The sequence below is a fragment of the Osmerus mordax genome, chromosome 1 (genome assembly GCF_038355195.1).
Source record: "Osmerus mordax isolate fOsmMor3 chromosome 1, fOsmMor3.pri, whole genome shotgun sequence".
Classification (NCBI taxonomy): Eukaryota; Metazoa; Chordata; class Actinopteri; order Osmeriformes; family Osmeridae; genus Osmerus; species Osmerus mordax.
The window spans coordinates 22,545,168-22,565,666 of record NC_090050.1 but is presented as its reverse complement, the minus strand read 5'-3'; the positions used below and the strand labels follow the sequence as shown (position 1 = coordinate 22,565,666).

Here is a 20,499-nt window from a genome sequence, read left to right as displayed (position 1 = left end):
GAAACTAGCCTGAGGTGTGCCCTGGTGTTCAGAGAAACCAGGGACGTAGGCTACAAGCATCAGGAGATCACCTAAACCAGCTGGCATCTCACTATGTGTAGGCTACAAGTCTAATGCTTAACCTGCGTGGTGAGTAGTCTAGTCCAGGTCTAGCTACCCCAGAGCCGCTGGATTAGCCTAGCCCTCAACCACAGCTAAACGGGATGGTGGAGTTTATGATTGCTGGCCATGCAGTCTGTTGAGGCAGTCTGCCTGGTATAGCCCTATGTCTTGCCATGACTAGTTGCGGGTGTGTTTAAAAAAAATATTTAATAATGTAATATTCGTTGCATTATTTACGTCCTTGGTCTCTCCTCAGGTATTATCAATGAGAAGCTGCTGAGTGACTACCTGCATCGTGTGTTCCCCACCAGCAGCATGCAGGGGCCTGCAGTGGCCTCCCTAAGGTACAGGACCCAATCTATATCATCTTCTACTCCTCTCATCTGTTTCTCCTTTCCTCTCCCCTCCACTCTCCTTTCCTTCCTTCCCTCTTGTATCGCCTCCCTTCTCCTCTCCTCAATCCCTCCCGATCCCCCACATCCAGGTTCATCCCTGAACAGATGTCTATACCATCACATTAAGTCATAACACTGTTCAGTTCATGTTAAACCTGAGTTTGAGACTGTGAGTGTACTCTTACTGGACATGGTAACGTCATAACAGACTCATCTCACGGCAATGTGTGTTCTGCTGGCAGCACATCATAGGAACAATATCAGTCTTGTTCTTCTGAACAGCAGGGTACCAAACTAGTGCCCTCAGTAGCATCTGGTCAGCATGTTTACTGTGTGTACATGAGATACTGAGTCTTGGAATTTTGAAGAGATATTTTATGACTTGTCATATTGCTGTTCATCCACTTGAGCAACAGTGCCTTAGACATAGATATGTTGTTCGCTGACCCTGTTTGGATACTGTTGACAAATGGGTCGGGTTCTATGCAGGCCTGTGGTGTGTCTGTGAGTGTGTAAAGCCTGTTTCCATGTGTGTGTGTGTGGGAGTTTCATGGTGCACCATCGGCCTCATTCCCAGAGCTAGACCCAGCTCAGGTTACTCTGCCCACACTATGTTTAGGGTGTGAAACCAGCGTCTAAGGAAACAGGAGATGCAGACCCTGCTGGCTCAAGGCAGGGGATGTCCGTGATGACACGGCAAGGGAACAAACATGGCTGTTTACCAGGAGTCAGACTAGCAACACTGGGCCTGTCCTTCTGACCTGGGCTGAGACACTGTGGTACCAAGGGCAGCTAACTGACGGGCCAGTAGGGCTAATTCAACATGATTAATCTCAAAACACAATTTGGATTAAGTAGCTTGTTGGTAGTGAAAAATTGGTAGGTTCTGTTTCCAGAGAAGGACTTGTGTAGGTAATTTAATCTGTGAGGATCAGATCGGTCTAATGTCCAGTAATGCACTGTGTTTAGGATTAGGGTCAGAGCATTAGAGACAGGATGTGTTCAGGGGTTGACATTCATTTTTCGGGCCACTTGTCCTTCGGGCAAGTTAGACATATTTTTTACTTGTCAAACACCTGAATGTACTTGTCCAAAACAAACGGAACGTTCGCGCGAATACAAGCAACTCAATCAGGACCAAGACAAACCTTCTGTCACCGACGTTGTCCATGTAGTCCAAATATTGAGGGATCCTTAGGGGTGGGAATATAATAACTATATATGCTATCAATATCATAATCATATAATCATATCAATATCATATCAATAACTATCAAGCCGAAGGCTTGAGCACACCCAATTAGATGGAATGCATAAGTAAGATCAAGTGTCACTAAAATAGAAAGCAAATAATCAGTCCCTTGACTGATTCTCAAATGTAATATGATGTCAACTTAAGATAACCGAGGGGGGTGAAGAGATCCTGAAATCCGGGGGCTTCTCCCTCAAACCATGGGTTGAGTCAGGGTAAAGTGGGAGGCAGGGAACTGCAGTAATAATCCACGGGGAAGAAAAAAGTCAGTAGAGAAGAGCAGAGCATTAGTAAAAGTGAAGATAATGGTAGCTCACTAGCAAGCCACAGTCACAAACGTCACTACAGTTTAGGCACACACAAGCTCGGCTCTACTCCATTCTACTTTAATTGGGTGTGCATATTATTTATTTTATATCTTACATATTGTTTAGCTCTTTAGTACACTCTCAGAAATATTTAATCCTAATCTTTTATATTTATGTAATTTAATTGCATATAGAATTTCCATCTCTTAGCGTTAAGAGCTTCTTAACGAATCTGGGAAACCGGGCCAACGTCTCTTGGCCCAGCATAGCTTTGTTTTCCAGCTATGAGCCTTTCTTGACAGTTCACCCGCATCCAGCTCCATGATGATCTTTTTAAATGTCTTTAACGTGTAGCGGAGCTTTGTAGGGTACTGCATGTTCAAGGTAGCCTGACGTTGTCATACTCATAATTATAGTCAGAATATGAGTCTGATACCGCTCCGTTGGGCTGTGAGTATGGGGCGTGTTTCAACCGAACTCGAAAATGCCTCTTCGTTCAATTGGATAGACCTACAACCAATCAGAGCAACGTAGTATGTTGTTTGTTGAAAACAAATTCAACCCAAGCGCTCTTTGGTGACGTGGTTGATTACGTTTCTGTTGATCATCTGTCCATCATCGTATAAAGCCCGCCCTGACAATTTGATTGGTCCGAACAGCTCTTGTTCGGACATAGTTTTTCCCCAACCGAGCGACCCAACTTCCTGACCACATTTTATTGTGGGCGAGGCTAAGTTCGGCTGGCACCCAGGCTATGTTCAAGGCATAAAAGAGCCCAAACAACATTGCAGAAGCAAGTGCTACACTCTCAAGATCTTGAAGCACCATCACACCCTCGAGGACTATCCTGACGTCAGAGGGTTCACTGCTGGCAGTGTCTTTCACGACATAGATCCCCACTGTCATTCTCTCTATGGCACTGAGGAAATCGTCTCAGCCATTTCCTGTTGAAAAGAACATACAATGCAATTCTTTAATAATAAGTTCAGCATTTTGTCACTTGGCTTGTAAACAATCCAACAGGGTGATAATTTCTACCTTTAGCAAGGATAAACTTTATCTTATCTGAAAATAGACAAAAAACGTAAATAAATCCACTGCGCAGGCCTATCTACCCAGGCAAAACCGCTGCAGGTCAGAAGGTATGTTTTCTCTCCTGTGTGTGTGTTTGAAAGTTGGTCTGTATGTGTGTGAACACATTAAAAAAACTACCAGACCGATATATGAAACTTGGTGAAGGGGTGTAGCATGGGCCAACATAATTATGACCATGATTCTTCATTAGGCTCCTTAACAATCACTGCAAAAGAGATGCAGTTCCTGTGCAGACGGGAGAACCTAGCAGAACAACCATCTCTCCAGCTCTCCATCGTAGCCAAAGCCCACCTGAGAGGTCACGACAGCTAGCCAGACTCGTTAGATCAGAGAGGTATATTAACATCGCATCGTTTGAGTATCGTAAAAGTCGAGACTTCAGGACCCCGGGTTCTGGACTGGATGGAGTGCTACAGAGATGGCGTTCTGCTAGGTTCTCCTGTCTGCACAGGAACTGCAGCTCTTTTGCAGTGATTGTCTCCTATGTATGCATAAGAACACTGAAGCTATGCAAGTGTCTCTTTAGTACAGGTTTACTGTGCAACACTAGTTCACTCCAATGTTAATACTTATCTATAAAAATAGCATAGCCTGACCCACAGCTGAGTTAGCTAATAGTTAATTCTAAATTTGGAGCTGGGAAAACCTACACATTTGTATATATAATTTGAACAGTACTTGCTACGAGTCTCTAGCTCAGGCAACATACTCTATGTTCCTATTTTACTGACGCCAGCCGCAAATTAGCCACCCTATCTGAAGGTTCTAGCATCGACCATGTGAGACTTAGAGCTAGCTATCAAACTAGACGAAAATGTTTGGTATCATGACGGATTTACTGGATTTGATTATTCAAAATAATATAGTACGGTATTAACTGCACAAGTAAAACATAAGTACGCACACGGATTACTAGCAGATAAATTGGATGACTGCAGATATCTTACCGTTACAGAGCAAATGTCACGATCCCGGCAGGCAGAGCTGAGTTGAAATGGTGGAAAAGAAAAACGGTTGGGAAAGCGCGAAATCTGACGTCATTTCCACCTCAAAACGATTTCACTTCCCGAAAATTGCATGTAAACCAATCTCATACGTTTTAACCACTTGAATCTTGCTTGTTTCACAGGTAACCATATTTAAAACATTTTAGTATGTTTTAATTGATTATGTTTAATATATTTAAGAATTAATAGACTTATGCTAATTCTAAGGAATTTTAATGAATACATTTTGAGACAATGACTATTTAAATAAAATCAAATAGATGTAAATACTTAATTATAAAATATGCCATGATTCATTAGACTTATTTTATTTATACATTCTACTTTTTAAATTAAGATCCTTATATGTTCATTAAAAGTGAAGATAACTGTATCTCACTAGCAAGCCACAGTCACAAACGGCACTAAAGTTTGCTCGGCTATGCTCTACTTTAATTGGGTGTGCTTAATTAGGGTTCCTCCTATAGGAGGGAACCTATTGTTATTAGGGTTATTAGGGTATTCCTTGTTTGTAAAAACAATTTCTCATTCTGATTGCCTTTGGTTCCATTGCACGGTTTAGGCATAATTTAGGCAAAAGAACAGTAGCTAACTAGCGCAATTACCAATAGTAATAGGCTCGGCTATGCTCTGCTCTACTCCACAAAAGTGAAGAAAAAGATGGTGGAGGAAGCTTTTGGAAAGACAACCAAATTGTTGAGAAATGTAACGTGTACCATCATGCTTCTGCAACAAAGTGTTGCCGTATATTTCCACGTAGCCGTCTATTGATGCTGTAGCTACATAAAATGTTTCATTCAACATGTTGAATAGCCTACTGGTTACATATTACAAACCACTGCAATTTAACCTATTAGTGGGTAACTAAATATGTGACGTTCTCACAGAATATTGAGAGCGAGAGATGGTTTCGTTAGCTGTAGCTAACGAACTGTCAGTGTCAGGCGAAACGAAGTTCTAATTAGCCTAACTTATTTCCGTTCTGACTATATGTAGAAGGACATAACTTCGCTTGATTTTTTGGAAAATACTATTGGTTCATTGGAAAGCTAATGTAAGCTACGAAAGTAAAGCTAACGTTTAGTTTCCAGTGGTGTAGGCCCTATAAATCTCAAAATGAAATTTGGGGTTAAGCGACTGATTCTGTGGGATCAAGTTTGATAGGCTAACTAGAGCTACATTTGTTTAAGCTAAATTATGACAGTTGACTTACCTGTCTGCAATACCAGAGAAATCCCTACAAGTTGAGCAGTACATCATCTCTCTCCATCAGTATCATGTCGAAGCCAGGGAAACTTCGGGCCAGGTCGGGACGAATCTCCTCACTCTTTTCGCCTCGTAGGCTACTAGGCATTTTTAGCATTAGGTTGATTGGTGTTTAATCGTGGTGTAGGGATGGGGCGCTTACCAGGTGTTTACCCAGGTTTCGGTGTATTGAGAAACATTTTCACTCTGAACTCCACTTCAAACGCCAATATCGGCTAACTGATTTAAATCCCAAAAGTAAAGAGAGTAAATTGACATAATCGCGAGGACAAGATTGGCGCCGGCGGGCTACATTCACTGCACGAGCAGTAGAACACGCGGATCCGTTAGATGTCAGACTGTAGCTGCATTATAGAAAGCACGGCTGGTAATCGAACCGGCAACCTTTTGAGTAATTGCCCGATTCCTTAACCGCTCAGCCATCTGACTCCCAGCATGTTAGCTCAGCTGTGTTGAGGGAGAGCGATGTTAGCTCAGCTGTGTTGAGCGAGAGGGGTGTCAGGTGGTCTGATAACATCTGTGTTGTTTTGCTCCTCAGGAAGCCGCTGGGCTTTCAGGATCTGGAAGCCCACCTGGACAGACTGCTGCTGGAGGGAGAGCCCACAGAGGAGAGCAAAGGTCCGTCACACACTCACACACACGTATGTGCATAAGCATACTTACACACGTATGCACACACACACATACATATAATATTTACACTAACTGTAGTACCACACACAATAATTTGTGTCATCATTCTACCCTGAAGCCTGTGTAGACAGTAATTGGATATCTGGCAGCTATTAGCCACCCGTAGAGGTAGGCTATGGCAGCCAGCCAGCCACACTGATGCTACAGCCTCAAGGAATGACGCACACAAACACAAACACACACACCAATTAGGCAATTTGTAACACTTCCATTACTACAGTATACACTTTAACTGAGCAATCTATTTAAAAACATTAATGATTTAATCAGTTAGCGTTCTTCATGAATATGTTCAGTCTGGTTGCATGTAGATCTTAGATGTGGTCCTGTGTTCTCCTGTGTTCTCCTGTGTGTGTGTGTGTCCAGACTAGATCTTAGATGTGATCCTGACTGTGTTCTCCTGTGTGTGTGTGTGTGATCAGACCAGACCCTGGAGGGCCGTCTGGGGCCCCTCACCGTGGTGCTGGATCACACCAGCGGCTTTGAGGGCCTGCTCTTCGTAGACGATGATCTACTGGGGGTGAGCGGCTACTGGATCATGTCACAACAAATCAAGCCGTATCAAAACCTAATCAAATCAAGGGGCGAGCCGGATTAGTGAGGGTGTCTGATCCCGTTGTCTCCTCTCAACTACAGGTGATCGGACATAGCAACTTCAGCTCAATCAGAGCCACCACCTGTGTTTACAAAGGTAAGCTCCTCCCCCTCTACAGCTACAACCTGTTTACATATGTAAGCCCCTCCCCCTCTACAGCTACAACTTCCACAACACCTGCAGTTTCAGAAATATATCAATAGAATACATTGTAGAGTACATTTGGGACAGTATATTTTTTATGTGATGTGTTCTCTCCTTGTCATCTTGTCTCTTCTCCTCGTCTCCTCATCTCCTCCTCTCTTCGACCCCTCTCCTCAGGGAAGTGGGCGTACGAGGTCCTCATATCTTCTCAGGGCCTGATGCAGATCGGATGGTGCACTCTGAACTGCAGATTCAACCAGGAGGTATCTGTGTGTGTGTATTTACCTGTGTGGGTGCTTGTGTCTGTGTGGAACAGTTGCGAATGAATGTTAATTCATGTGTGTATAAGATGAGCGATGTGAACAAATTGTGATTCTCCTCAGAGAGCATAGCACAGCCGCCATCACCTGGCCTAGCCTTACTCAGGCAGCACAGCGTCCAGCAGACCTGTTTGTACTTGAGCATGTTCCTGTTTACAGGAGGGCGTGGGCGACACCCCGGACTCCTACGCCTACGACGGGAACCGGGTACGCAAGTGGAACGTGACAACCACCAACTACGGCAAGGTGAGGGGAGAACTCTGAAGATCAGTCCAGACCACCATGCTGTTCTCTGAACCGGAGGTTACCCCAGCGACAGCAAACTGTTGAACAAGACCAAAACAAAAGAAAGATATGACCTACAAAGATAATAAATTATTACGAATATGAAACACTTCAGCACATATTTCAAATTAAGTTCAATTAATTAACAAACACAATGATTTTCATGTATTTTCAGCACCGAACTTCTACTGTACAACGTTCTTACGCACATGTCCTGTTTGTGCTTTACAGAATGTGGTCTCTGATAGCCGTGTAGATGAAGTGTTTGTGTTAGGACGTGTCCCTCTTGTGCTTCTCTCTAGTCGTGGGCGGCAGGTGATATTGTCAGCTGTCTCATAGACCTGGATGAGGGCACCATTACATTCTGTTTGTAAGTATCCATGTTGTTGACATCTCACCAGTTGTCTTGGCAACCTCTGCCTTCCTGTGACTCAAGCCTCTGAGTCAAGTTTGAATTCAGTTTAATTCAATTAAATTCAAATGAGTTTAATTCTAAAACATTTTAATATTCCAGCAAAATCGAAAATTATAATTGATCAAAACTTAATCCTCGTTCATACCAAGAATGGCTAATTTTAAGCGTTCCGGATGTCTATTCATTTCAATTGAAAGCAATCTGCACCGCTGCGGCTAATCTACCGCACTCGGATTGATTGATGATTAGGGTAAAAAAGATTTGCAAGTGTGAAAATGAATATGAACACCGAATATAGATTTGTATCGGCATTCCGGCTCTTTTTTGTGAGCTCACTGAAAAGAGCCGGCTCTTTTGGCTCCCAAACGGCTCTTTAAAAAAATACAGGTTTTAACTATGACTTTGACTATGATAGGTGTGAAAACAATTCTAATTAAATTATTAAATTAAATCATACTCTACCTGAACCACAATGTATTTAAAAATAAATTGATTTGTTACGGCTCTCCTCCGAGTGTCGACTACTAGTCTGACTGTGTGTGTGTGAGAGTGTGTGTGTGTGTGTGTGAGAGTGTGTGTGTGTGTGTGAGTTGGCACGGCCCTCCCTCATGCAATATAATTGGTTGACACCGCGTGTATGACAGGAACAGAATGTGAGGCTGATCAGATAGGCTAGTCGAAACGAATGTGTGTGCCTTTAGGTCTATATAATAATTTTTTTGTTGTTCTTTCAATTAGTCAATTATTTTAAAATTAAAATCATTCATCATTTCATTATTACATAATCATTTAATTTCTATAGACTATATTAATCTATTAAAAATAGAGTCGGCTCTTCAGATATGCGAGCCAGCTCCCGACGTTCACCTAAAAGAGCCGGCTCATAGAGCCTCAGTTGAAAGCTCAATTCTAGTCCAAGTCTAGCTAGTCATAGTGGGGGGAAAAACCATGATCTTTAACACTTCATGTTTTTAGTCATACTTTCTCCATCTCTCACTTACCTAGCAGGTTAATCACCTTTGCTATGCACGTGGCTAACAAGACTAGGCAAACAAGCTTGCCAGCATAGTTCGTGAGTTAGCTAGCCTAAAATAAATGTAATTTCGCGTTTTGTTGGATCATATAAAGTGTGGATATACCTTTAACAAAACAAGGCTCTCCTCCACCATCTATGCGATACTGTTTGTGAAACTGCTCAAGATTGATTGTGATTTTTGCGTAGATTGATAGCAATGTTTGCGTCGACGTACCGAACGGCCATTTATGCTGTGCCTGGTGTGATCGTGGCTTTAGCTTTTCCGTCCAATTTTGTTCTGCCCACCTATTCAAGTTGTGTTCAGCTAGCATTATAAACGCTTTCACGCACACAGCCAAAGGAAAAGTGATTATGCTCTTGTGACGTGTGTGTTGTGTTAGAAATGGCCAATCTCTGGGCACAGCCTTCAGCGATATCAAGATGGGCCCTGGTGTCGCCTACTTCCCTGCAATCAGTCTGTCCTTCAAAGAGTCGGTGGCGTTCAACTTTGGCAGCCGCCCTCTCCGATATCCTTTCTTGACGATGCTGGTCACACCACTTTATGACCTGCTGCCCTCTGCTACCATCAGCTCTGCTTTATTTCCTGTGAAACACGCCGTTTTAAATTAAAAATTAAAATACATTAGTATTGGAATTTTACTCATTTCTATTGAGATTCATATTCATTTTATTTAGATTAATTGTCTTTATTATCCCTGAGGTACACAAATAGTGTTTCTCCTTAACGTGTGTGTGAGGTACGTACCCTGTGGAGGGCTACCTGCCCCTGCAGAACCCCCCCACCGCCGACCTGCTCAAGGCCCACAAGCTCCTGGGTTACATCAAGACCATCCTGTCCACCACCATAGACACACAGGTACCGTAACCCCATTACAGGCCTCTCATATCACTTCGCATCCTGTATCGATCAGTCCTAAACCTGGTTTCCTCTGCATTGTAAAACCATTCTGATCTCTTATCCGTGCGGCTCAACAGATCGTGAGATCAGGAAGGTTTGTTGTGACGAGGAAGATCGGGGGTGTGGGGGGGGGCTAGTTTGTGCGATAGACTAATGTGTTCCTGAGAGAAGGGAGACAGGCGTTTTGGATTGGAATGGAGAAAACAGGACAGAGTAACACAGCGGATATCGCTATAAACAAAAAAACGGACAACGTTGTTAAGGCGGCAGGCGTGTGTTGCTTAGGCGGCCGCCTTAACTGAAAAGTGCTGCGGGAAACCCTGAACAGCCTAGTGAAGGTGCTGAGTTGAAGGCCGTCTTGTGTTCCTCTGCAGGAGGAGAGGCTGGTGGAGACAGAATGCTCGTCCTGGAAGCTCCACGGAGAGCCCACCATCCTGGTGACCCTGGCACACATATTCAACCACTTTGCCCCGCTCATGGTGAGTGGCGTGTCAGTCAAGTCCGCAGGCATTCTGGTGGAGCTAAGCATGAATGATGTTGTGTGATATTGCGTCCCCCAGTGGAAAGTGTTGTGCGACAATGCGTCCCCAGTCTATGATGTTGTGTGATACTGTGTCCCAAGTGTAAAGGGTTAGGTGATAATGAATCCCTATTCTGAGGTGTCGTGTGATATTGCATCCCCAGTGTAAAGTGTACCTGGTGGAGGATGTTCTCATGAACTTCCTTCTGGGGATCCTGGAGGGAGGGGGGTCAGTCGATGAGCACCCCCTGATCCAGCAGCTGCTGGACCTCTTCTGGCTGCTCATGGAGGTAAAATCAAGTGCTTCTCTCATGTGATAGTGAGGCCACCTAGAAATGTGAAGTCAACTGTCAGCAGTTTTATTCCACATTATATTGTTCTATTGTATTCAATGTTTAAGGTTTGGATTGGTCAGGGAGAACCGGTAAAGATATGACCTGAGTCTTCTATGATCTGATTTTAATGCCCCCGTCATTGTAGAGTTTATTACTGCATTCTTTCGAAGTTGCTAATGCATGATTGTGCCGAGAGTTTGTGCAGTGGTTTGTGTTAAAATCATGTCTCTCTTCCTGTCTGTCTGTCTGCCTGTCTGTCTGCCTGTTTCTATCTGCCTGCCTGTTTGTTTGTTTCTCTGTTCTGGCTGTCTGCCTGCCTGCCTGTCTCTCTGTCTCAGGACTATGAAGTGAACGAGTGTCTAAAGCAGCTGATGATGTCTCTGCTGAGGGCCTATCGCTTCTCCCCCATCATCCCAGACCTGGGCTTCCAGGTAAGACACACACACACACACACACACACTGGATTATATTAATAGGGCCCTGGGCCAATAGACTTGGTGCTTATGGAGTCAGGGTTAAGTGTTCATTCATGAAGCGGCCAAGGTTAGCCTTTCGGAGTTGAGGAATGTTCAGCATCTCAGCTATTCACTGTCTGTGCTCGATAGGTGGCCTTCATGGAAAATAGATTTGTCATCTTATAAAAGCCTATTGTATCCAGGGTTGTTTTCTGGACGAGGTCAGATATTAGAAGGCTATATTAACCAACACAGGCATCACATCACAAGACATTAGCAGGGCTGTGTCCCATTCCAAAACACCGCGCCCTTCCTCTCCGCTCTTGGTCTGTGTCTTTCCCTGTGGAGATGAGATGCTTGGAGCAGCGTTGGCCTCAGTCCCAGCCGGCCGGCAGCAGGAGAACACTAACTCAGCACTCACGGCCCTCCTCAGTGTGTGGGTGGAACTTGTAGAGTGCAGCAACATGAATGCATCCGACATGTTAATGGGCTTTTTAACGAGCCCCTGATCCTGTGCTCTGCAGATCCATTACCTGCGTCTGACCACGGCCGTCCTTCACCATGAGAAGTCCAGGAAGTATCTTCTCAGCAATGTATTATATCCTTCCCAAGCGCCAGCGCTCACCCTGGCTGATGAATGGATGAACTCATGAATGAATGAACTAATGAATGAATTAACTCATAAATGAACTCATGAATGAACTCATGAATGAACTCATGAATGAACTCATGAATGAACTCATGAATGGATCAGCTGATGAACGGATGAACAAATTAATGGAACGAAAAAAAGTAGCGAATCAATCATTGAATGAATGAGTGAAGGAAATGATGAACAGCACCACGTGAGTGAATTTCCACACATGAACGACTGAACTGCGTGTTAAAGAATCAGGAATGTGTCCGTGTTCCTGTGCGTGAGGCTCCTTAACAGAGTCACGTTCGACGTGCTTCGCTCCGTAGTGTTCTTCTACATCAAGACGCCGCTGAGGGTGAAGGAGGCGGGGCTTGAGGAGCTCATCCCCACCACCTGGTGGCCCACTCGCTTCGACAAAGAGGTGACAGCCAATCACAGACCTCCACTTAAACAGATGCTTCCGAGCCAGCCTATTACAGGCTTCCTTTCACACGCCACGGCCCTCTGCTTTAGCGTTTGTCAGTGAATGATTATTAGCGATTTTAGCGTGTTTGTTAGTGAGTGATTATTAGCAATTTTAGCGTGTTTGTTAGTGAGTGATTAGCGCTGTTTGTCAGAGTGAGGGAAGCTGTGCCAGCCTGCTGTGCTCATGTTGTGTAACCGTGAGCAGGGGAAGGATGAGAGGGAGCCGAAAGACGAGAGTGCCGACGAGAGACTGAGGAGGCGGGCCTACGAGAGAGGCTGCCAGAGACTCAAGAAGAGGATCGAAGGTAGTCCACATGCACACGCACGCACGCACCCACACGCACCTTTCAGTCACAGTACATTCATTGGGACATAAATCAGCTTGTCTGTTTTGTTTACCTTGAAAATGGATGTGATGAAAAAACAGAATTGGTGTGTGTGTGTGTGCTCCCTCCTGCCCTTTAGTGGTGGAGGAGCTCCAGGTTCAGATCCTCAGACTGATGCTCAACAACAAGGACAAAGGCACGGTAGGTTGCGCTGTCCTGGGCGCAGTCTGTCTCACTGCTCCCTCTGGACTCACGTCTGTTACCTGGTTACTGTTCCCTGGTTACTGCTCCACTCAATGACGCCTCCTTCCTGGTTCCCTTATGCCAGTCCGTAGTCCTACAGTATGCCTGTTTTGGCCACTGATACACTCAGATATGCTTCCTTCCTGGTTCCCTCGACCATACTTGTTCTGTCGTTCTCTGAACATCCCACCTAAAAATGTTGCTTTCCAACCCTCTTCCATCCTCCCTCCCTCTTTCTTTGCTGCTTCTCTCTTTCTCTCATACTCTTCTTTCTCTCTCTCTCTCCCTCTCTCTGTCTGTCTCTCTCTCTCTCTCTGTCTCTCTCCCTGCCTCTCACTCTCTGTCTCTCAGGGGGAAGCTTCTAGATACATCTTCCTTAATAAGTTCCGTAAGTTCCTGCAGGAGAACGCCAGCAACAGAGGGGTGAGACATGAACTCAAACACACGTTTTTTTTCTCTTCAATTACAGTTAACGGTCCTTGAACCTCAGTCCAATTTCCTTAACAGTCTTTGGGTGTGTTTGTGTGTGTGTCTGCCTGCCTGTGTGTATGTGTGTGTGTTTGTCTGTCTCTGTGTGTGTGTGCCTGCGTGCGTGTGCGTGTGTGTGTCCGTGCAGCACCCCACAGCGCTGTGTCCTCCAGAGTACATGGTGTGTTTCCTGCATCGCCTGGTGACGGCGGTGAGGAGCTACTGGGACGAAGGCAAGAGGATGAGTCCTGGCTGTGTGAGCAGTGAGGGTGAGACCTCACACACACACACACACACACACACAAAGCCCAAAGCACTCTGCGCACATCAGCAAACTATTACACCGTTTCAGTGTTTCATTAAAGCAGGAGGCCTGTGGCGTTCAGAAAGATGTGGTGATTAGAGCGGTCTTCAGGATGTGCAGTATGCAGCACTGTGCTCCTCAGAAACACTCAGCATCACTTATTACCTCCGAAACTTCTTCACCTCTCCAGAGAGATGGGGAGAGAGTGGGGGAGTGGGAAAGAGAGCGTGGGAGATAGTAGGTAAGATGGGGGGAGAGAGAGAGAGAGAGAGTGGGAGTAAGTAGAAGAGAGGGAGAGAGAGGAGTGAGAGAGAGAGTGCGGCCAGTCTGAGAAGTACTGGTGCCAAGCAGACCTTTACCTGGCTAGAGATCAGGAAGCAGACCTCCACCTGGCTAGAGATCAGGAAGCAGACCTCGATCTGGCTAGAGATCAGGAAGGTTTTACCAACCTACGTTAGAACGCCCCTCAGGGTCGATAAGACAAGAGTAGCAGCCTGTAAGCTGTCTGTAAACAGTCTTTCAACAGTCTGTATGCAGCATTTCAACAGTCCCCTGTACATCGACCAATCTTATCAAGATCTTATCAATGAAACAACTGCCAGTTGTTCTCTATTTCACACTCTGTCTCTCCCTCTCTCTCTCTCTCTCTCTCTCTCTCTCTCTCTCTCTCTCTCTCTCTCTCTCTCTCTCTCTCTCTCTCTCTCTCTCTCTCTCTCTCTCTCTCTCTCTCTCTCTCTCTCCACCCCTCCCCCCACCACCACCAGAAGCCTATGTTCCTCCCCAGTTGTTCTACAATGGGAAGGTGGACTACTTCGACCTGCAGAGACTAGGTGGCCTGCTCTCCCACCTGAAGAAAACCCTGAAAGGTGAGACTTACCCGCCCGTCGTCCCTCTCTCTGGTCCCCTCTGAGGTGGTGTTTTCCCGGGCCGCAGGCTGCCTGTCACAGACCAGCCACTAGAGGGTGCTGTGGCTGTGTCCGCTTTCTGCTTTTCCCCAGCAGGATTGCCTCGTGCACATCGGATCTCTTTTGAAATTTGCATGAAAATGTTGTCAGTGAGAGAACAGCCTTATACAGCTGGGGAGATGTGGGAATATGAACAGTATGGTTGCTGCAGGGGTATCCTGTGTTGGCTACTGTTTAGTAAGGATGGGGGAAAAAAATCGATTCACATTCGATTCACAAGCGATTCAGTCTTCTAGCGATTCACATTGATTCACAAATGTAAAAAATCTTCTTTTTTTTTGTAATGTTATATATATATATATTTTTTTAATATTTTCTTTTGATCAAAAAACGCTAAAAATCGCTCTTACACTCCGCATTAAAAATAAACTATTGGGTAAGCAGCAGTCATACTGGAGACAGTGGGAGCAGATGAATGCAAATCGCTCACATATTTTCTGGTCATGTATTAAAATACAAACATTCTGGGACAGATTCTTGAGGAGATTTTATGCTATAAGATTCCCAGGGACCCACTGATTGCATACCTTAGATTGAAAAGAAGGACATCTATCTATTCAAAATCCTGATACTTGCATGTCAGGGAGTCAGGTGGCTGAGCGGTGAGGGAGTCGGGCTAGTAATCCGAAGGTTGCCAGTTCGATTCCCGGTCATGCCAACTGACGTTGTGTCCTTGGGCAAGGCACTTCACCCTACTTGCCTCGGGGGAATGTCCCTGTACTTACTGTAAGTCGCTCTGGATAAGAGCGTCTGCTAAATGACTAAATGTAAAAAGGCCATCACAAGGAGCTGGTTGAAATGTGACCCTCCAAGTTCACTGGACATTGTTGAGGAAATGTATTCCATGGAGAAACTGACTCATTATCTAAGGACTAAAGCAGGGCCCAAGACCAACGCTGGAGAAAATGGACTGTATACAAGAGATAAGAGGGAAGCTGGTCAGATAACAATGGATCAAAGATTGTAAAGAGCGAGTAGTGCCCCCCCCTTTCTTTCCTTTAAAAAAAAAGAAGTTTTCTTCCGCTCTGCCATGGAGTTTGTTTAGTTTAATATCGTTTGTAAAATTAATAAAGAGTAAAAAAATAAAATTAAAAAATTAAAAATTTGCACAAATTACCCCAAACATCGACTTGTGAGGTACCAAAACATTCCCGACCCTATACTGTTTAATGCTGCTCTCTTCTTGGAACACTTATTTAACACAAACGTGTTAAAAAAGTCGGAAGTTCCAAACTCTTCATATTTTGACACGATTTTGTTGACACGATTTTTTTGTTTCCGATTTTGTATTTTTTTTACGCGGGTGTTAAATAGATGAGACTTTGAGGTAATAGTAATTTGATGTTGGTTCAAATCAAATCAAATGTATTTGTATAGCCCTTTTTACACGCAAGCATGTCACAGAGGGCTTCACATACGCCCATAGAACTGCCCCTCAACCAACCTAAACCCTCAAGGATGGTTGGTTGTTGGTTGTAGAGGATTCACTGTTGTCGTGGCGAGGGCTTCACCGTGCAGGCGCTGAGGCTGAGGGATGTGTGAGCTTGTTCACACACACACTGTCGAGACGGGCAGGGGCGTAGCCAGGACATTATTTCTGGGGGGGGGGCCAGCTCTGGCCAGTCTTTTATTTGGGGTGGCACTTGATTGTCAAAAACTACTATTTTAAAACTCACACACTGCATCACTCAGAGCAGCAGTTTTCTAACGGTATCCAGTGGTTAGCTGCTTGTCTCCATTGAAGCGCTGTCACAATGCAGGTACGTTGGTTTGCGTCTTGGGCTGTTGATGGGGGCGTGGCCCAACATGTTGCGAATATGGGGCTTGTAGCGTAAGTGACAAATGACAATATATAACGACTTTAAATATTAATGAATTTTTTCAGCTTTATACCGTTTCTGTTCAGGAGGGTTTAAAAAAAACTAAAAAAAAACTTGTTTTTGTGAGGTTGGGGGGGCCGTCAGGGTGGCCATTCTCTGACCAATGGTGGCCGTGGCCCCCCCTGGCCACCACGTGGCTACGCCCCTGGAGACAGGACACACACACACACATAGGTGCATGCTGGAACCGACAGCTGGCTGGTTTGTGTGTCAGTAAAAAAATCTGCTTTTTCATTTTCTGCCAAGAGGACAAGGGTTGTGTCCTGGTTGGCCAATCAGATCATGGATCAGAGATGTGATTTGTTGTTATTTGTATTTCTTCTTCATCATCGTTTTTATTGGAAAATATGACTTTGTTCATAAGGATCAGGCCAAAGGGCTGTCTGGGTTTCTGAGGTTTAATCTGTGTAATGAAATTGAAGAAGATTTGTGTGTGTGTGTGTGCGCGCGTGTGTGTTGGTCGAGGGTCTAACTGTGGCTTGTTATTTTATTGAGGCTGATATTTACTGTGCTGTAAAGAGCCATGTTGTAAATATCTGCCAATCTGCTTCATTTTCTCTCTCTTTCTAGTTTCTCTCTCTCTTTCTTTCTCTCCACCTCTCTTTTGATCACTATTTATTCTTTATTCTCACTTTTATCTCTCTCTCCTTCCCTCCCTCTCTCTCTCTCTCTCTCTCTCTCTCTCTCTCTCTCTCTCTCTCTCTCTCTCTCTCTCTCTCTCTCTCTCTCTCTCTCTCTCTCTCTCGTCAGCCAGTCACACTCCCATTCGACCACCTTACCTGCAAATGTAATCAAGCTATGATTAAAATCCACATTCATTAAAACCCAGACAATCAGCCGTCTGTTCCTGCGGCTGGGGTTGATGTGTTTCCATCAGGGAACCGTCTTACGACCTCCCGCTGCAGCACAGCGCTGCCTGCCCTTCCCTGAGCTACCCTCCTGCTGTTCCTTCTTACCCTAATCCAGCACATGAACGTCTAATAACGAGCTGGTTTACAAACTGAAACCATGTTCTCTGCTGGGGTTGGAGCGCAATCCTGTCTATATGATGTCTGGATGGGGGACATTCCCCCGAGGCAAGTAGGGTTAAGTTCCTTGCCCAAGGACACAACGTCATTTCGCACGGCCAGAATCGAACCTGCAACCTTCTGATTACTAGCCCGATTCCCTAACCGCTCAGCCACCTGACTCCCAGAGGGACAGAGAGAGAGACAGAGACATGCAGCAAAGGGTCTCAGTGGTCTGGCCTCAGCCTACACGGTGAGCTGCCACGGCTCCCTGCTTGTGTGGCGTGAAGGACTGACGGCTGTCTGTTCCTCCTAGATGACCTGGCGTCTAAAGCCAACATCGTCATCGACCCTGCCGAGATCCAGGCGTCCTCCATGGACGATCTGGACGAGGACGAGGAAAGCGGAGCAGCTCAGGTGTGTGTGTGTGTGTAGTTGGTCGTGTACTGTGTTCCAAGTGTGTTTATTAATAATTATGTTGTGGTGTCTGTCTATTCGGAGGGAGAGTCTATGTATGTTTTTTTGTTTTGAGTGTGTTAAATAATATAGATAAGCTTCTGTGTTTTGTGCAGACAAAGGCCTTATGGTGCAAATCCATGACATCCAATGTTCCGAGGGTTTCAATTATATAAACGTGTGTTTGTTTGTGTGGACAGAGGCCGTTCGGCGCGGCGGCCATGGGCGGGGCTCTGGCTCGTCCCAGCTGGCTAAGCTCTCCCACGCTAGGCCGCGCCAACCGCTTCCTCAGCACGGCCGCCGTCAGCATCATGACCCCCCGGAGACCCCTGGCGCCCCCCGAAAAGGTCAAGATCCGAACCCTGGCCGTGGAACAGCGCACGGAGGAAGACAGTGAGTCATGGAGTCAGATTCACATCTAGAACGAAATGATGTACAGTTTCAGATTCACGTCTAGATTTGGATTCATGGATTCAAATTCACATCTAGATTCTGATCAAATACAGTTTGAAATGTCAGTCTAGATTCGGATTCAGAGATTCAGACTTAAGTCTAGGTTCACACTCCTGAAATGTAACGCTAGCGTTACCAGAACTATACCAGAACTACAGCTCTGCGCCTCTTTTCAGTTCTGTAATCTAGTAGAGTTTGTAGGAAAGGGGGAGAGGGCCAGATAGAGTAAGACAGCATGTGGGGATGGGTTTATAGAGTTTAAGGCTCTGAGTCAGGTTTGTGATTGGTTTCTGTAGGAGGCTAATCTAATAGAGGGCTGTCTGGTCTTGTCCAGCACTGTGACTCACAGGGTGGGGGGGGGGGGGGCAGTACTGGTCAGCTGGACAACAATTTACGGGTCTGGAGGGTTAAGGTCCATCTGTTGCTTTATAGGTGTCAGTGTTCTCACCTCCTGGTCTTCAAGTGGATGTGGTGATGACACCTGGGATAACAGTTGCTCCTCTCTTTCCTCCTCTCCTCCTCTCTCCTGTCCTCCTCATCTCTCCTCATCTCTCCTCCTCTCTCCTCTCCTCTCTCCTATCTCCTCTCCTCCTCACTCCTCCTCTTCTCCTTTCTCCTCTCCTCTATCCTCCTCTCCCCATCTCCTTTCTCCTCTCATCCTCTCTCCTCCTCTTCTCCTTTCTCCTCTCCTCTATCCTCCTCGCCCCTCTCCTCCCTCCTCTCCTCTCTCCTCTGCTCCTCTCTCCTCCTCTCCTTCTTCTCTCCTCCTCTCCTCTCCTCTACTCTCCTCCCCTCCTCTCCTCTGCTTACTCAAGTTGAGGGAAGCCATGGAAACGATGGCCTGTTGCTGGGGCGACCGCTAGAAGAGCCTGACCAGCCAATCACAGAGAAGTCGCTGCTGGAGATTCTGGATGGTATTGTGATGATGTACAACCTGAGTGTCCATCAGCAGCTAGGCAAGGTATGTCCCTCTAAGGCTGGATGGAGAGTGTGCACACGCAGAATCTACGCTTTATAGTTCTGTGGGGATTTCATCCATATAATATATGGTCTCTATATGGCGATTCCATCCAGATCATTTATTGGATCATTTATTTATTTCTGTCGGAAAAGACTTGATGCCGTACCTTTTGAATTTTTGACGGTTGATAAAGACTGACCTTGTTTTTTTGTTTTTGAAAGATATATTTTTGGGGCTTTTTCATGCTTTATTGGACAGTTTGTAAGTGAAGTGTGACAGGAAATGGAGGGAGAGAGACATGCAGCAAAGAGCCAAGGCCGGATTCAAACCCAGACCGCTGCGGTAAGGCCTCAGCCTACGTGGTATGCACACTTATCCAGTGAGCTACCAGGGAGCCCTGAAAGTGCTTGTTTGATGTGGTTATAGTGGCTGGGACTCGCTGACAGGCTGCTGTTTCCTTAGAATCCAGTTCAGCTGTAGGAGGTCTAACTACGTCATTGCAAACAGTCTGTTACAAGTATGACCACTCTGAAACCCAAAAGTCCTTTGGAAGCCAATGCATCAGCAGACAAGCGCATTAACCTCACCTCGCTTCATATCTGCCTTCCATCACCTAAGCTCCTCTCCAGGCTCCATTACCTCCTCAGGAACGAGGCTCCACACCAAGCAGACAAGTCATTCTATCACTTTTATGTGCTCTCTGTAAAGGACTGTTGTCTGAGAGCGGGGGGATGCTGAAAAGCTGTGATTTGGCTCATATCTCACTGTAGAAAGTGCTCGAGTTGGCAAACCCTTTACCCCTGCATTATCCCAGCCCTCTCTCTCTTTCTTTCTTTCTCTCTCTCTCTTTCTCTCTATGTCCTTCTCTCTCTTCCTCTCACTCTCTCTCACTATTTCTCTCACTTTGCCTCTCTCAATCTATCCATCTCTTCCTCCCTCTCTCTCTCTCTCTCTCTCTCTCTCTCTCTCTCTCTCTCTCTCTCTCTCTCTCTCTCTCTCTCTCTATCTCTGTCCTTCTCTCTCTTCCTCTCACTCTCTCCCACTATATCTCCCACTCTCTTTCTCTGACTTTCCCTCTCTCAATCTATTTTTCCCACAATTTCTGTCTCTCTCTGTCTCTCTGTCTCTCTGTCTCTCTCTCTCTCTCTCTCTCTCTCTCTCTCTCTCTCTCTCTCTCTCTCTCTCTCTCTCTCTCTCCGTCTCTCTCTCTCTC

At 45.5% G+C, this 20,499-nt stretch overlaps 1 protein-coding gene across 1 annotated transcript in view; it reads left to right on the top strand.

The window, feature by feature from the left end:
- Nucleotides 1-20,499, top strand: part of LOC136941622 (E3 ubiquitin-protein ligase RNF123) — a 36,877-nt gene that overhangs the window by 1,475 nt on the left and 14,903 nt on the right. The window contains exons 3-24 of the mRNA XM_067234198.1: nucleotides 359-446; nucleotides 5,964-6,043; nucleotides 6,541-6,638; nucleotides 6,755-6,809; nucleotides 7,035-7,120; nucleotides 7,337-7,423; nucleotides 7,765-7,832; nucleotides 9,294-9,419; nucleotides 9,655-9,769; nucleotides 10,186-10,290; nucleotides 10,496-10,621; nucleotides 11,005-11,097; nucleotides 11,646-11,719; nucleotides 12,062-12,179; nucleotides 12,429-12,528; nucleotides 12,689-12,750; nucleotides 13,144-13,215; nucleotides 13,409-13,529; nucleotides 14,329-14,430; nucleotides 17,733-17,833; nucleotides 18,073-18,265; nucleotides 19,141-19,286. Of these exons, the coding sequence (XP_067090299.1) occupies nucleotides 359-446; nucleotides 5,964-6,043; nucleotides 6,541-6,638; nucleotides 6,755-6,809; nucleotides 7,035-7,120; nucleotides 7,337-7,423; nucleotides 7,765-7,832; nucleotides 9,294-9,419; nucleotides 9,655-9,769; nucleotides 10,186-10,290; nucleotides 10,496-10,621; nucleotides 11,005-11,097; nucleotides 11,646-11,719; nucleotides 12,062-12,179; nucleotides 12,429-12,528; nucleotides 12,689-12,750; nucleotides 13,144-13,215; nucleotides 13,409-13,529; nucleotides 14,329-14,430; nucleotides 17,733-17,833; nucleotides 18,073-18,265; nucleotides 19,141-19,286 (2,216 nt within the window). The remainder of the gene's footprint in view (nucleotides 1-358; nucleotides 447-5,963; nucleotides 6,044-6,540; nucleotides 6,639-6,754; nucleotides 6,810-7,034; nucleotides 7,121-7,336; nucleotides 7,424-7,764; nucleotides 7,833-9,293; nucleotides 9,420-9,654; nucleotides 9,770-10,185; nucleotides 10,291-10,495; nucleotides 10,622-11,004; nucleotides 11,098-11,645; nucleotides 11,720-12,061; nucleotides 12,180-12,428; nucleotides 12,529-12,688; nucleotides 12,751-13,143; nucleotides 13,216-13,408; nucleotides 13,530-14,328; nucleotides 14,431-17,732; nucleotides 17,834-18,072; nucleotides 18,266-19,140; nucleotides 19,287-20,499) is intronic.